The sequence below is a fragment of the Chenopodium album genome, chromosome 25 (genome assembly GCF_948465745.1).
Source record: "Chenopodium album chromosome 25, dcCheAlbu1.1, whole genome shotgun sequence".
Taxonomy (NCBI): domain Eukaryota; kingdom Viridiplantae; phylum Streptophyta; class Magnoliopsida; order Caryophyllales; family Amaranthaceae; genus Chenopodium; species Chenopodium album.
The window spans coordinates 10,478,653-10,495,361 of record NC_137858.1 but is presented as its reverse complement, the minus strand read 5'-3'; the positions used below and the strand labels follow the sequence as shown (position 1 = coordinate 10,495,361).

The following is a 16,709-nucleotide window of genomic DNA, read 5'->3' as shown; positions in this document are numbered from 1 at the left end:
ACTATGTCATTTATAATTTCCCATAGCCAAAATGTAAACATCAAATTAAGGGTGTGTTACATTCATATGATTTTCACGTGGCTGCCCACATGGTGTGGTTATATAGGGTTACTTGGACAATTAGTGGTTACTCGGTTAGGGTTTATCCAGGGTCTGTTCTGATTTATTTACTGAACTGAACTGAATAGAGCTGAAATGAATTGTTTATGAGATAAGGAAATAAAGAGCTGAACAGAACTGATTGGAGCTAGGCTAAATCGTATTGAAATTAAGTTGAGGAGATAGGCCCTCAGTCGGCCAGGGATTACCCGATTAGTGTTTTGGTGTATGTCAGCTTGCCGCATGGTGTGGTCGGCCACACCAATTTTTTTTTTTTTTTATAGTTCTAAAGGATTTAAATTTATTACAATATCAATGTTAATTAATGTTGTTAATAAGCCAAAAATGTAACTCCAAAATTAAATTCAAATTTTAGATTACAACCAACATATTACTCGTATTTGTCGATCCTCCAATTTTAAAACAATTAAAAAAGAATATTCAATCCCAAATTAAAATTTAAAAATCGTCAAGATAAGATCATAAATAACCGTTATATACGCAGCATCACTATAGCTGAGGCTGCCACCAACTGAATTTCAAAATTACTTTCCAATTTGCCATATCCACTCACCAATAACAAATTTACATTCAAATCTACAATACCTAATTATCAATTTATTATTCTTCGTATTATCCCCTTAAAAAAATACATAGACAAATAAAAGAGTGAAACGTGGAATTATATATTTTAATTAATAATTAAAAAATACGGTTTAATACGGTGGGGTCAGAAAAGAGTGTAGCTTAAAGCATCCGTATAATCCAAGCTGTAATAGTAAAACTTAAACGCCACAAAAGGGCAATTTCGTCATTTCACCCTTCACCCTTCACCCTTCACCCTTCACCCTTTTTTTGCTTCGAGAAGAGAGAGAATTTGAAGAAGAAAATTAATTTCACATTTCATTCTCTCTCTAAATATCATACCACTTCAAGTAGTAGCACAAGCTAAACAAACTCAGTGTCAGAAAAACAACCCCTCTAATTTTTTTTTTAATTTTTCAAATTTAATTATTCTTTGCGTGCTATATTATCATAATAACATTAACAATTTGATTCGAATTATTATACATAAGAATAATTATAATATAAGATAGTGAAATTTATTTTGATAATTTTGGAACTGTACATTTTGGGAAATTGAGGAGTTAAAGAAGAAAATGGAGCACCGAGGAACTCCGGTGAGAAAACCTCACACTTCAACTGCAGATCTGCTTACTTGGTCGGAAAATCCTCCCGCCGATTCGCCTGCTCTCTCCTCCTCTAATCGCCCTATTCGCAACGTTCAGGTAATTTCTTTATTTTTTTAGAAAATTTGGGTTCATTTTTATTTGGGATTTTCTTGGAACAGAAATTTTTAATTTTCTGAGTTGTTATTTAATTTTAATTTATGGGTTGTTTCCCTGCTACTGAAAAATTATCTGGGTTATTATTATTTTTTTTTAATAATTTGGATTTTTCTGGGATATTTGAATTATTAACAAAGAGTGATTTTTCTTTTTTATTAATTTTAATTTATGCTGGGAAATGAGCAGCCATCGGATGGGATCAGTAAGGTGGTGTTTGGAGGTCAAGTGACAGATGAAGAGTTTGAATCCTTGGTAAAAAGGTAAGATCTGTTATATTTTTATAGTTCAATTTATACCAAACATATTTTTTTTTCTCACGTTTTTCTTGTTTGTACCCTTTTTTTTCCATTTATTTTGTGATTTTGTTTGTGAATTTATGTTGAATTCATTGGATCTTTATTCTTCACATGTAGAATGGAAAAGAAGAAATGTGAAATGAATGATTCAAAAAAGAAAATTTGGTTGTTTGATCAATTGTCTGTTCATTGTGTTCATTAAGTATCATTCATTATTCATTAGTGTGAATTGTTCTATGTTATTGTTATTGCTTTGGGATTAAGGTTTATTTGCTTATAATTCAGTTATAGACCTTATAGTGTTTTATAGGTAAGTATAATTTGTGTTTGTGAGGATATAATGTTTGTTTGCAATCTAAGTAAACTCTGTGTTTTTGGCTTTTTGATTGATTGGATTGATGGTTTACGGTGTTCTGTTGGATTGATGGCGAAAGATGGATGTCGTGATCAATTTCTTATGTTTAATGTTACTATGTATTTGTCAATTTTTGGTTTGTTTTAATTGATGTTCAATGTTGATACGAGTGGTTGTTCCTAAATAGAGCGAAGTATAATTGATTGAATAATTGAACGTCTTGTTCAAGGAGATGTATGTTTTTGTGGATTGGTTGGTTTGTTGTTGTTGCAACTTCGAAAGGACTATGTATAACAAGTGTATGTAATGTGCCTAATCTCAGGAAACCATGTTCTGCTTACAAGTCGAAAGAGATGATTGGTAGTGGCATATTTGCCGGTGAAGAGGAAACCGATGAACAAGAAGCTGAAGGTGCCAACCAAACCCCGGGTAACAAGACTGGCGTACGTATGTACCAGGTATACTATGAATCACCCCCTTGTAGTTGTGTATTGATTGGTAAAATGAGTGAACGGTATCATGATCATCAAGTTATCAACAAAAAATCGAGGTCCATGCCCCGGTCAAGTACTTCCTTGTCATGACATTACTGGAAATTAGACAATTAGTAGTGGCTGTTGGAAAATGATAAATGTAGCTACTAGTCTGCTCCCAGTTTACAAACAAACTTGGGTGTTTGTACTTCCTAGGAAAGTGCCACTTTGTCATGATATGTTTGGTCAAATGTCTTAGAGAAGCTTCTTGTTTTGCTTTGCCTTGTTGAAAATTTGTTTATCTTTTATAGTAATTCATAATTAATAGTTCTTCAACGTTTGGTTAGTATACAACGATGTACTAATGATCTTGCAATATTTTATGGTGATTTGGTGTACCAGCAAGCTCTTACTGGAATGAGTCAAATCTCATTTGGTGCTGATGATGAGAGCCTTTCTCCAAAGAAACCTGCCACCTTACCAGAAGTGGCAAAACAGCGAGAACTGAGTGGAAATCTGGATAGCGCTGCAGAAGCAAAGTTGAAGAAACAACTCTCCGATGCCAAGTGCAAGGAGCTTAGTGGACACGACATCTTTGCCCCTCCACCTGAAATAAAGCCACGATCCACTGTAAGATCCCCTGCATTCCAGGAAACTGACAGCGAACCTGTAGTGAAAACAGCAAAGAAGATTTCCGACCAGAAATTTGCTCACTTATCAGGAAACAACATTTTCACAGAAGATGCACCTCCTAGCTCAACAGAAAAACCTTTGAGTCATGCCAAGCTGAGAGAGATAAGCGGAAACAATATCTTCTCAGATGGTAAAGCAGAATCCCGAGACTACTACACAGGGGTACGAAAGCCTCCAGGCGGTGAAAGCAGCATCGCCCTGGTTTAATCATGTCAGAGATCTAACATTGTTTTTTCATCTTCTTATTCACATTATTGATTCCGCGTGTCTCATTCTTCGTTGTGGGTAAGGGTTCGCATATAACATGACCTTGCTACTGTTCGGGTTTGGTCACATATTTCTCTTAGGCTTAACTTGTTGATCAGAAAGCTAAAGACATTTTGCTAATTGGGTTGTAATGTTTATAAAAACTTTGGTTTATTATTTTTTGTTTTCCTAAATTGTCGTTGTCATATTTCAATGAAGTGGTTGGGGCTGTTAAGTTTATTTAAATTATAGACGGAATAGACCGAAAATTTCGTACATTTTTTTTCCATGTTCCTAGCTAAAGTAGGTTGCAATAATTAAACAAAAACCCTACTCAATTTGAAATGGTAATAGTTGATGCTAAGCTTGTGTTGCAAGTGATGAAAATTGACCTGACCGACCCACTTCTAAAGCAAACTTGTTTCTTCTTAAATTTCACATCTCCATTAAATAGTTCTACTATTTCTGGGCTATCTGTTTATTGCAGCAAAGTGGATCTTTTTTTTCTTTTATTAACCTGAACACTCTGGTATCTCCTACGAGTATTATTGAATTGTTACACTGCTCGAACAGTCACAGCAAATGACATTACAAGGGACATTTTTTCTTTCGAGTTACTCCTTTCGTTCCATAATATCAGTCGTTCTCGAAATTTTATTCAAGGTTATCCCTTTCGTTACCTAACATCAATCCATCTTGAAATTTCTTTTCTAGTTAACCTTTTTGTTCCCTAATGTCCATCGGTTTCATTCCCTAATATATGTTGTTCTCGAAATTTCTTTCTAGTTACACTTTTTTTTACTAAATGTTTTTTTAACTGTAAAGACTAAAGAGAGCCACAAAGGTGGTGATGTATATGGAATTTGATTCCGAGTTGTGTGTACCAGTTGACATCCGCTTTTATTCCTAACATGTAACATCCAAGCTTAATGGATATATATGGACATATGGTACTTTAGGAGTTTTGGATGTGATATTGAATGGTTATGTCTACAATTACTCCATACTATTATTTTATGTCCCTTAATTATGACAATATTAACTCAATACTCAGATGTTGGGAAGCAAACCACTCCAAACTCCATAGCAATATGCTTGACCCAAGAGATTAGTAGTAGTACTCTATAGTAAGAACTGGTCATTATTAAGTAAAGTATCAAGTTGAATTAATCAATACATTAGTGATGGATGCAGTATGTACTGTTCCACAATTTTTTAAACTTACCAAACATTGTAGATCATGCAACGATTATATTTATTGGACCTTTAAGATCATTCACCGATTAAATTTATGGAAATCGTAGATCATACACCACAATAATTTAAATAGCATGTTTAATTCTGCAAATTAATTATTATGATACTCCCTCTGTCCCTATTTGTTTGCTTCATAGGCAAAATGTGTTTTGTTAAGGATTAAACCAAAGTTTGCATTTTTGCAACCTTTCAAAAAAAAAAAATACCAAAGTTTGCAAGTGGGGTTAATGGTGGGGACACATTACTAAATAAGAAAATGGAGCAATTTTTAAGGAAAATCCAAATATAAAATATGGGGCAAACAAATAGGAATAGAGGGAGTATAACTTATCAGCTATATTACACAAATTATGTGATATTTTGCACTTGCCCTTCTCTGTACAATAGGGTGGGCGAAGCTTAGTTGAGGTCTAAGAGGGCCATGGCCCCTGTAATGTTTTACCTTACTAATGCTTCGTCCTACTCGCACTTATTGAAGTAGCATGGATGCATATTAGAGTATTAGACCGATCCCCCTCTTCAATCGCGCTTATTAGACCGGCCTCCCTTGATCCTTAGTCAAGTCAGGCTTCGCCCAGTGAATAAACAATACATTAAAGATTACAGTATTATTGTACATTTGTACATGCTATATATAATTCCCTTTCAACCAGTTACCTTATCTGTTTCAAGCATTTTCCGAAGAATTGTGTTTCATCTAAGAGAATTATAATTTTAACTTGCATAAAAGTATAAAACCGCATGTAAGGACAAGTGATATAAACGGAATTTGACCTCTAATTTTGAGTAATACGCATTAATTCTTTAATCAAGGTAGTTGATCATCTAAAATTGTTTTTAATTAAATACAAGTACATGTAAAATTTATGAACCGGGAAATCCAAAATTGACATAAAATAAATTACCTTAGAAAGCCAAATTCATTACTACGTATTTACTTACTCATATTCAGAGACCACAATAGCACTAAATGGGCTAACATCTGTATTGCTTAGCTAGCAGTCTGCCATTTGGGCTTTTCATCAACTTGGGCTCATCATTACCTGCCCACTTGGGCCTATAAGCCGATATGGGTTATCTTATTATGTACCCACTAACCTATCAGAAATTTTATAGTTATAGAAAATTCACATGTATTTCATGTTAGTTTGGCTGTTTAATCATTCACCAAACATAATTACTCCGTACTATAAAGGCAGGCAAACTATACTTAATACAAAATGTTAATGTTCATATATAACTAAGCTAGCCTCTACCATAAGATTAATCCTGACAGACGAAACCATGGTATTTTATGGTCATGGTAATTAGGCCAAGGGATCTACCATTGTTGTTTAACATATTGCGTTGATGGCACAAAGAATGTCACCTATCACTATCAATAGCTTTATGCTATTATCCTATAGAACATTAGAACTAGCATCATTCCTCTCACAGGTCGGCTAGCTCAACTAGATCATATTTTGAGAGTGGAGGGGATCGGAAGGGTGAAAGAATCCTCTACTCCCAAGCATACATAGATGGTAGAACTTGAAAACCTCAAAGTCATAAAGTGAATTATCCACCATCTTTACTATACATATTTGGTTTGTTGGTTTATCTTTTAAGCTTAATGTTAAAATAAGTCATACACTCGTACATCTTTGATGCTTTTAAGAAGCACCAAAGGTTGGGGATGCCCAAATTAGATGTTATTGAAACTTATATTACATTAGATCATTTTAAGTAGTACACAAAGGTGATTCCGTGATCCCTAAAAATGAACTGATCATACAATAATATTATACACGTACGGCCCCCTCTTCCCCTATGCTTACCAAAGTGTTTGTGTTGATATATGACTGTTGTGAATCTTGTGATTAATCTACGTCAAGTTCATCAACTAGTCTTTGATCTAATATCTAAAATTTCATTCAACACGTTTAGATACGTTTTGATCAAGAAATAAATAGAAGTTAACCAAAAAGAGAGAGAGAGAGAGTGTTGAAGAATAAACCTCTCTCAAGTGTCACCACATGTAAGTGTCCCACATTGGTTGAAGAAGAGAGAATTAAACACTTTATAAGGCTAAGGCGCTACTCCTCCTATTGCCATATGGTTTTGGGATGGAACCTCCTTGGACTTGTGAAGTAGACTCTCTCCCTTGGTTTGCGGGTGCGGCCTAGGCCCGCGTTTATCAGAGAGGGGGGGGGGGGGGGTGGGAGGGACAATAGTTTTTATAACTAATCGAAAAGAAAAGGACAACTATCACCTTAAATTCATGATTGGACAATCAGCAACACCTAAAATAAATTTTATTTTTAATATATTACAAAGTACATTCTAACATTACTTCCACAAAGCGTGTGCAACTGATCGTACTATGTAACTGCTTGTAATAAAACAAAGTAACTCCTATAACACGACCGATCATACAACTCTTAAGACTATCTAGTTAAATACGAAATTAAGACGCACCCGCGAACCAAGAGAAAGTCCACTTAGTCCAAATAAGATTCCATCCCAAAATCATATGGTAATGGGAGGAGTAGCCCCTTAGTTTATAAAGTGATTAGCTCTCTCTTCTTCAACTAATGTAGGACACTTATATGTAATAATACTTGAGAGGTCTATTCTTTAACATACCTGCAAACACTTTTAAACAAATTAGTGAATGTAAGCCAAAAAAATTAAAAAAAAAACACACACACACACACACACACACAAATTATTCTTCACTAGGTTAGCTCCCGTGCCATGCACGGTTATTTTAATTACTCCATATTTTCTTTATATAAATTAATTTACGCCTTTATGGCATACAAAATAAAAAGTTAATATATTTGTAGAAAGATTATTTATTTCCTTATTAATCCGTACTTAATTGGGTAATAACATAAGAAAGGTAAATATTATTGTTTGTTTATTTGGTTGACAAAAAAAAAATTTCTTTTAAATAACTTCTTTAAATAAAATTTTCTAAATTAAAAAAAAAAAAATACTAAGGACACACCAGGAGATGACACGTGTCATTGCTGATGTGTCTTTTAGTATATAGTTATTGATTGATTAAGATGGTTTATTAAGTTATTGTAAGACGGGTAAAAAAAAAATTCTAAAAATTATAAAGTTATCCTTATACATTATAAAAGTTACCATTTTCGTAATATAAATTTTACTCTTAGAATAGCAATTATAAAGTATTTGCTTAATAGTTATTAGTTAGCTTTGATTTATTAGATATACACATTAAAATAAATTAAACTCATTACAAATATAAATTTTACTCTTAGAAAAGCAGTCATAAAGTATTTGCTTAATAGTTATTAGTTAGCTTTGATTTATTAGATATACACATTAAAATAAATTAAACTCATTACAAATATAAATTTTACTCTTAAAAAAGCAATTATAAAGTATTTGCTTAATAGTTATTAGTTAGCTTTGATTTATTAGATAAACACATTAAAATAAATTAAACTCATTACAAATTAAAAGTTATTCTTAAAAGGTTAAAGTTATCATAATACGGAGTAAATGTTACGTAAGTTCGCCATGTACAAGACATAGAACAAAAAATTTCCGGTGCTCAGAATTAAAACAAGTTAAAAATCGGTGAATGGAAACTTTTAAGAAATTTCTGGGCAAGGGAGGAAGTCATAATCATAGTCATAGGACTCATAGACTCATAGTAACGTGTGTGTTAGCGGTCTTGTGTAGACTTCATTGATTATCATCTAAGACTTCAACACTTACAAAATTAAAAGTAGGGAGTACATGCTAACAACATATTTCCAAAAATGGACTAGTGATAATTATGATCGTAGTTCGTAATGTCAAAGACGTGTTTGACACTAGCTTTTGAATAGTTTTTATTTTTTAGGTAGCTTTAAGTAGCTTTTGACTTGTCAAATCACTCCTTGATAAAAAATATTTGAATATTAAGTAACGCAATAGTTGGAATAGCTTTTAGTGATGGAGGTAGCTTTTATTTATTAGTATTAAATTGACTTTTAAAAATTGAAGATAACAGTTGATAATATGTACTCTCTCCATTTATTTTTATTTGTATCACTTTATGATGCGCAGAGTTTTAGGAGAGTAATATATTATTATGAGTGGGTGAATAAATTATTATAGTAAAGGTAAGATGGTGACCATGTAAGAGATAATATGTGAGGGGAGTAGATATTTTTATTATATAAGTGAGGACCATAGAGGAGAGAGAAATGATAAAATAATTTAAGTGGGGTTTAAAGTAATAGAGAAAATTGATAAAATATAGTACTCCCTCCGTGTTTTAATAAGTGTTACACTTACCAAATCCGACCGTGTTTTAATAAGTGTTACACTTCCTTTTTTGTCAAAAAGTTACATTAAAAAATTATATCTCTCTCCTCTCATGGTCTCCACCCAAACCCAATATTACTTTTTTTTTTTTATTATTATTATTATATCTTTCCTCTCATATTTATTACTTTTCAATAAACTATTAACCCCACTAAGGACCTATTCATATTTACTTAATTTCAGTTCAGTTCAGTTCAGTTCCAATCAGTTCAGTTCAGCTCTTAATTTCCCTCTCACATAAAATATTCATTTCAGCTCAATTCAGTTCAGTTCAGTTCAGCTCCAATCAGTTCAGTTCAGTTCAGCTCAGTTTAGTAAATATGAACAGACCCTAACTTATTCCGTGTCAGGAAAAAAAAAAAAAAAATTTAGCTACCTCGACATAACTTTAGCCTCGCTCTTACTACACACCAATGTGATAATTTAACCAATTGTGAAATGTACCTACATACATATAGTCATATAGACGTATCACCATAGGTCTATTGCCCATAAGGTGATGTTGGCTTGCAAATGAACAATGAAAAGGATGGTCAACTTGGCAATTGTAAAATGTCAATGGTGGAGTCTCATTAAGTAGCTTGGTGAGCAAGACAACGGAACGATATAATGTTGATGTGGGGCCACTTGGCCTGCTTGGAGTGTGGCGAGTGGCGACTAGGCGATGTTATTGTTCGTTCCAATTCCGAATTATGGGGGATGTTGTAGACCATGTACCTAAGTGTACTAGTGTATTCATATCTTTTTTTTTTCAGACGTAAAAGTAGGGATCTTTTACTCGGCAAAGATACCCTCTTTTCTTTGTCAAAAAAAAAAAAAAAAAGTAAAATGAAAATAATTTCACTCTTATTGTTTTAGGTGTACGCGGTAGAATATTGAAATTTTGTAAGGCAAAAAATAAGGGTATAAAAATTGATTAAGATATACCTGGTATCGTATTTAGAGAATTGTCTCAAACTCTATTGATAACGAAAGAGATAAACTCCTTCAAAAACATCTCTTTCTAGTATACACGGCAAACTTCTTGAAAGATGGAGGGAGTGTGTGACTAGAGCATTTTTTACAACATAAGCCACATGTAGAAAATGAATAAGATGGGATAGGGTTTACATTGATTGTTAAAAACTGACTCAACTAAAAACTTAAACTAATGTTTGAAGCTCAGGATCGGTTTATTTTCTCTATCACACCCCCTCACATGAGAGCCCTATGAGCTTGAAATATGGATGCAACATGGACCCCATGTCATACCCTGCTCTTAATAGCATTTCAAAAGACCAACTCAACCAAAAACTTAAGCTAATGATTGAATCTTAGGATCGGTTTATATACTCTGATATTGATGAACATGGACACAAGGTAAAAAAAAAAAAACGTACAAACTAAAACTAGAAACTACGGAGCAAAATGTTTGGAAAAAAAAATGACTTTAATTTGGTTTTGATATCTACTTGTATTAAACAAGCTAGGGGGAGTGTGAACCACCTAAATTGTCCCTTAAAGCTTAATATAATTTACAAATTTTTAATATTTAACCTAAAGATGTTGGTTTCCGAAATTCTATGACAATTCATAATTTCCATTTTTTTTTAAAAAAAAGTGCTTAAAAGTAAACACATAAAATTAAAATATAATACTCCTTTTGTTCTTTTAAGCACTATTACACTTTCACTGACATATAATTTTAGACAATTTAATTGAATTATTTTAATAAGAGGTAAGTGGGATAACTATTTACTTTAATTAAATACTTATTCTTTTTTGTCGCACATATACAAGTTAAAATCTACAAACTGAGAATTATTGTTTTATGCAAATAAAAAAAATTGAATGAAATTTAACTTTGACACTTTTCACACAATATTCTTGGACCATCTCTTGTGATTTATTTGTAAGGAAAACATAATCACATGAGATCTAAATAGATTTGTCAAAAAAAAAAAAAAAAAGAGATCTAAATAGATTCATCTCGATTTCTAATTTTCATCTTTTTATAGTTTTCACTAATCTATAATTAAAGATATTGATCGTCAAAATAATACATTGATAGACGTGAAATCACAAATTTTTCAATTAAAAAATGAGAGGAAGTATTATGATAGAAATATAATTTTTTAAGGTTTTGTATGATATTCTATAAGAATCTTTGATTGCATACGAGTTATATATTATTCTTATATAGTAGTGATATTAGTGTTATTTTATTTGATTTGATTTTATTCTATTATGGACTTGTATATTTTTGGAAGAATGCAAATGTGATACTCATATTGATTATGTTTCTATTTTCATATTGGATTTCTTTCAAGGCATTTAGTTTAAGGGCAATTTGGGTAGTTTAAAGTTAGAAACTAATTTTTCACTCTCCCTCCTCTTGTATTTTTTTGTACTAAATAGTAAAATTAATACATAAATAAACAATTATATAACATATCAAACATCTACATAACATACTGAATCACATAAATAAATCATTTTTATTTTTTTGATGGGTATAAAAGAGAGTAATTAAGATTACCAAAAAGAAAAATGAAAAAAATATATAGGGATGGTAGTAGAATTTTTATACTCCAGTTTGAATACATCTTATTTTCATATCTTTCAGAATAGTTTCAGCATTTCCTTTTTGATATAGTTTTATTGATTATCAATTGTATACTACCTTATTGCTTTTGGCCTTTGGGCTTACTATTCCTTTTAACACCTATTATGAGTATTTAATTAAAATAATCATAAGTTCCTAATTAACAATTGAGTTTGCTCAGAGTTTTAGCCTTTTAAAAATAATGGTTAGTATATAGGACAAGTAGTATATGAAATTGAATGAACTAATGCAGGAGCGAGTTATTACAAGTACAAAGTGACTATTGTATGGGATGATATCTGAGCATGACCGATATCTTGTGAAAGCGCGTGGTCAGGCTCTAAACAGTTATGAGAGGATGCCGATATGTCCCAAAAAGAAGACATGTCGGCCTGTCGGAATCCGGCACGTGGCAACAGAAGCTCGACACTTGGCGTAGAAGGCTCTGCATGGATGAAAGCCACTTGTCAAGGTAGATCATTATAAATAGTAGGTAAGACCTCATTAATAGGGACATTAATGACACTCTCTTTCTCTCTCTACTTTCTCTCCCTTACTTACCTTCTTCTCTTACACACTTTCTGACTTTATCATCGGAGTGGTTATCCCCGGTCACCCCGGGGTTAGCTAACTTCTTCTCATTGTGTAGGTTCTCAGCTTGCCGATAGGAGTATCAGGATCTCAGGTCCGAATTCTTGGGGAAGTCAGGATCAGACTGAAACAATTTGGCGCTAGAAGGACGGGTAGTTGATCACTTCTATCGCCTAAGAACCTCACACAAAAACATTCATATAACAACGATAACCATGGCCGGAAACAATGGAATACCAGTAGAACAACCCCAGGTGGAAATAATAGATGAAACCCATACCCTAGAGGGTAATCAATTTCATGTGCCGATAACTCCCCTTGCAGGAGGAGGGGAGGCAGAGGATCCTATGGCGGCATTCACTCCAGATGAGTTGGAAACAGCCGCAAGGGTGATGAGTGCAATGAGTAAGAAGAGAAAGGAGGCTGAGGCGGTACGGGCTGAAAGAGAAGCTGCCCAGGCCGATAGAGGAACATCGCACCGTCACCAGGAGGAACAACACAATCAGTTGGAGAACTCGTCGAGGAGACTCCGACATGAGTCGCCGGTAAGATCGCATACAACATCACGGCGGGTTGAACAATCCTCAAGTCACGTTGTGAGTACTGGAACTCAGCAGCAGAGAAGTTCGCAAGTAGAGGGTCAAGCAGTGCGCACAGTGGTGCAGTTAAGGGCATCTCCATTTGCCCAGCACATCTTGGATCAGCCAATGGAAAAGGTGAAAATGCCGACTTGTAGGTATGATGGAAGAGGGGATCCGGCAAGATTCATAACGTCCTATGAGGGACACATGTTGCTATACACTAACTCGGATGCAGTCTGGTGTAAAGTCTTTCCGACAACTCTGATTGGGGCTGCAGCCGATTGGTTTAACAACCTTGAAGTTGGGTCAGTAGATAGCTTTGAAAGATTGACTCAGATGTTTGTAGGTCAGTATGTCAGTAACAGTGTGAGGCAGAGAACCTCTGGAGAATTGATGGCTGTGGAGCAGAAACCGGATGAATCTTTGAGGGATAATATCAGGCGATTTAACAATGAGGCAAACACCATTCCGAAATTGCAACAGGAAATAGCTGTGATGGCTTTAATGAATGGATTGGTTGATTCGGATTTTAAGAGATATCTTACAAGGAAGAACCTGCCGACATTGGCAGCGGCATTCAGCAAAGCTCATGATTATATAAAGAGTGAGGAATTAATGAAGACAAGTAGCAGACATGTCACTGCCGGAAAGGGGCAAAGTCAGTATGAAGGGACCTCGTTTGGAGGAAGCAGGCCGAGAGCTCCTGCCCCAGGAAGGGGAGGAGGAAGTCGGCAAGATTCCAGACCGACAAGGCTGCCAATGAGATATAGCACCTACACTCCCTTGAATACACCAAGGGCGGCAATCTACTCAGTAAACCAGAACAGAGAAGATTGGTCGAGGCCGATTCCCATGAGGGCAAGGCCAAGGGATGTGAAGAAGTATTGTATGTTCCATAGGGATGTGGGACATTATACGGAGGAGTGTACACAATTGAAGGACAACATTGAGGAGTTGATCAGAAAAGGGCACTTAACATAATACCGGTTGAATTCAAGCAGGAATCAGCAACCGGCACAAGCAGTTGAGAGGCAACAGATAGAAGCAAGGCCCGAAAGAACACAAGGAAGAATAGTCCGACAAGGGGATGCAGGAATACCACCGTTATCTACAGGAAGGGTAGATGTGATAACGGGGGGACCGATTCATGGAGGGACGATCAATGGGGCAAAGAAGCATTTGGCGGAGCACCGTCATCTGGTTTGTGCATTGGATGTAGACAACCGTCCTCGGCCGGCGTCAATACCACAAGTTGTGTTTACCACTAGGTGAAAAAAGAAGATAAGCACCGCCCTAAGGCCACCGGTTTTTAAAAACCGATGGGCAAAATGTGGGGAAAAATAGGCGGGATTTTGAGGGGAGGTTTTTGCCACCGGTTCAAACTAAACCCGTGGCAATATAATTATTGTCACCGGTTTGAACCGGTGGCTTTTGCTTTTTTTTTTTTTATAATAAAAAAAAAGCCCTACTCTTTCTCCTTATAAACCCAAACCCTACTCTCTCTCCTCATTCTCAGCCTCCCTCGCTCATTCTCTCTCCTCCTCTCCATATCCTCCTCTCCTGATCTCCTCTCCATATCCTCCTCTCCATCCTCTCCTGATCTCCTCTCCAGATCTCCTCCCCTCTCGATCTCATCTCCTCTCTCTCTCTCCAGATTTCCTCTCCTCTCTCTCCCATCTCATCTCTTCGATCTTTCCTGCTCTCTCATCTCACGTCGGCCTCCCTTCTCTTTCCTGCTCTGTCGTCTCACCACCGCCGCCGTCTCAACTCGCCTCTTGTCTCAACTCGCCTCTTACTCTCTTCCAAAGTATTACTGCAGCTAAGCTTTTGTCTCAACTCGCCTCTTACTCTCTTCTCGATTATTCTGGGTTTAGGTTGTTTCAATTAATTGATATTTCTGGGTTTTTTTAATTTCTTGGTTATTTTTAATTTGATTTTTTTTCGTGTTTTCTGGGTCTTTTGGGGTTTCTGGGTTTTTGGGGATTATGTTTCATGAGTTTTATTATTTTTTTTGTTTTAATTGATGCATGCGTTTTTTGGGGTTTAATTATGCGATTATAATCAATTTGAGATTTTCGATTATAATCAAATTGGGATTTTAATTCGTTATTTCTCGAATATTCTGGGTTTAAATTGTTGATTTTTTTGATTTTTTTTCTCGGTTTTTAAAATTATTTATGGGATTTTGTTTTCATTTTTGTTTGATTTTTTTTTTCTGGGTTTTCTTCCGGGTATTACGAGTTGTAGATTTTCTGGGTTTTTCAGTTGTTTTTGTTTTTAATTTTGTGGATTTTTTTTTCTGGGTTTTTGCATTTTTGTGCATGTACTGTTTGCATATCTTAGTGCCTTGTTTTAATCGATTTTTTTTTGTTTTGATTGATGCAGGAATATTATTGATTTAGATCTTAAATGGAATCGAAGAGTCAAGATGAAGGAATATTGTTTCTATATTGTAATTTTTTTTTATATTGGAAATTTTTTTATGTATATTCGATTTTAGTTTTGTGTAATTTGATTAATTTAGATCTTCTAAATTGGAATTGTTGTACAATTACTTACATATTGATGAATATATGTGTTTTTATTTATATTATACATATAAATATGTTTCTGCTACACTTTAAGTGAAAAAAATGAAAAAAAAAAAAATTTTGTTTTTTAAGGGCATTATTGCCACCGGTTAACCGGTGGCAAAACTCATTAATACACAAAAAAAAAGAGCGGGAGAGATTATTGCCACCGGTTAACCGGTGGCAATACTTGTTTTTGCCACCGATTTTGAACCGGTGGCTTTTTAAAAAGCTAATTGCCACCCCCCAACTGACCACCGGTTCAAAACCGGTGGCATAGGGGGGTTTTGAACCGGTGGCCAATTGATATTTTCGCCTAGTGTACAGAGGAAGATGCACGAGGTGTAGTATTCCCGCATGACGATCCGTTAGTCCTGATAACCAAGATAAATGGGGCTGACATCAAAAGAGTACTGGTAGATGGGGGTAGTTCAGCAAATGTGTTGTTTGTGCAAGCTTTTAATGAGATGAATATAGGAAGGCAATACTTGAAGCCGGTATCGTATCCAGTGATCGGGTTTAATGGGTCGACTGTAAGGCCAGAAGGGAGCATTGTGTTGCCCGTAAGGATGGGTGATGGACCACAGGCAAGAGATGTGATGGCAGAGTTTCTGGTGGTGGATGTCAAGTCGGCTTACAACGCAATTATCGGCAGACCGATAATTCACGACATGCAGGCCGTTGTGTCAACTTACCATCTAGCAATAGCCTATGTGTCGAATTTGGGTGCTGTGGAGAAGGTGTATGGGGGTCAGGTTAGGTCAAAAGCCTGTTATGTTACAGCTTTGAAGAACCCAGTTGGTAGTGTTACGGTACCATGTAACCCAATAAGGGAAGGTGAGCCGACAGTTCAGGATTTAACCATGAAAAACTTTGATGCAAGACCTGAGGAAACACCAAGGCCGTTACCGGGGGGAGAAACCGTCCAAGTTGAACTGCAACCAGGTGACCCGAGTAGGACAGTGAAGGTTGGGGCTGATATGGATGTGGACACTAGGTGTAACCTGATAAGCTTGCTGCGTGAAAATGCCGACGTCTTTGCGTTCTCGGCCAGTGAGATGCCGGGAATACATCCAGAAGTAATGGAGCATAAGTTGAATGTTGACAGAAAGTTCAGGCCAATAAGGCAAAAGAAGCGCAATTTCTCAACTGAAAAAATAGAAGCAATACAAGCTGAAGTAAATAAACTCTTAGCGGCAGGGTTCATTGAGCCTTGCACATATCCAGAATGGTTGGCAAATGTAGTAATGGTGAGAAAGCCGACAGGGAAATGGCGAATGTGCGTG

The 16,709-nt window shown here is 35.3% G+C and overlaps 2 protein-coding genes across 2 annotated transcripts; both read left to right on the top strand.

The window, feature by feature from the left end:
- The first annotated feature begins 967 nt into the window (after window positions 1-967).
- On the top strand, window positions 968-3,789 carry LOC145614448 (uncharacterized). The gene is made up of 4 exons (XM_081669502.1): window positions 968-1,388; window positions 1,635-1,708; window positions 2,422-2,557; window positions 2,975-3,789. The coding sequence occupies exons 1-4, from the start codon at window positions 1,260-1,262 to the stop codon at window positions 3,470-3,472; spliced, it is 837 nt and encodes a 278-aa protein (XP_081525628.1). The 5' UTR covers window positions 968-1,259; the 3' UTR covers window positions 3,473-3,789.
- An 8,698-nt stretch (window positions 3,790-12,487) lies between these two features.
- Window positions 12,488-13,834, top strand: LOC145613639 (uncharacterized). Its single transcript, XM_081668730.1, has 3 exons — window positions 12,488-12,677; window positions 13,089-13,252; window positions 13,337-13,834. The coding sequence occupies exons 1-3, from the start codon at window positions 12,488-12,490 to the stop codon at window positions 13,832-13,834; spliced, it is 852 nt and encodes a 283-aa protein (XP_081524856.1).
- The last annotated feature ends 2,875 nt before the right edge of the window (window positions 13,835-16,709 follow it).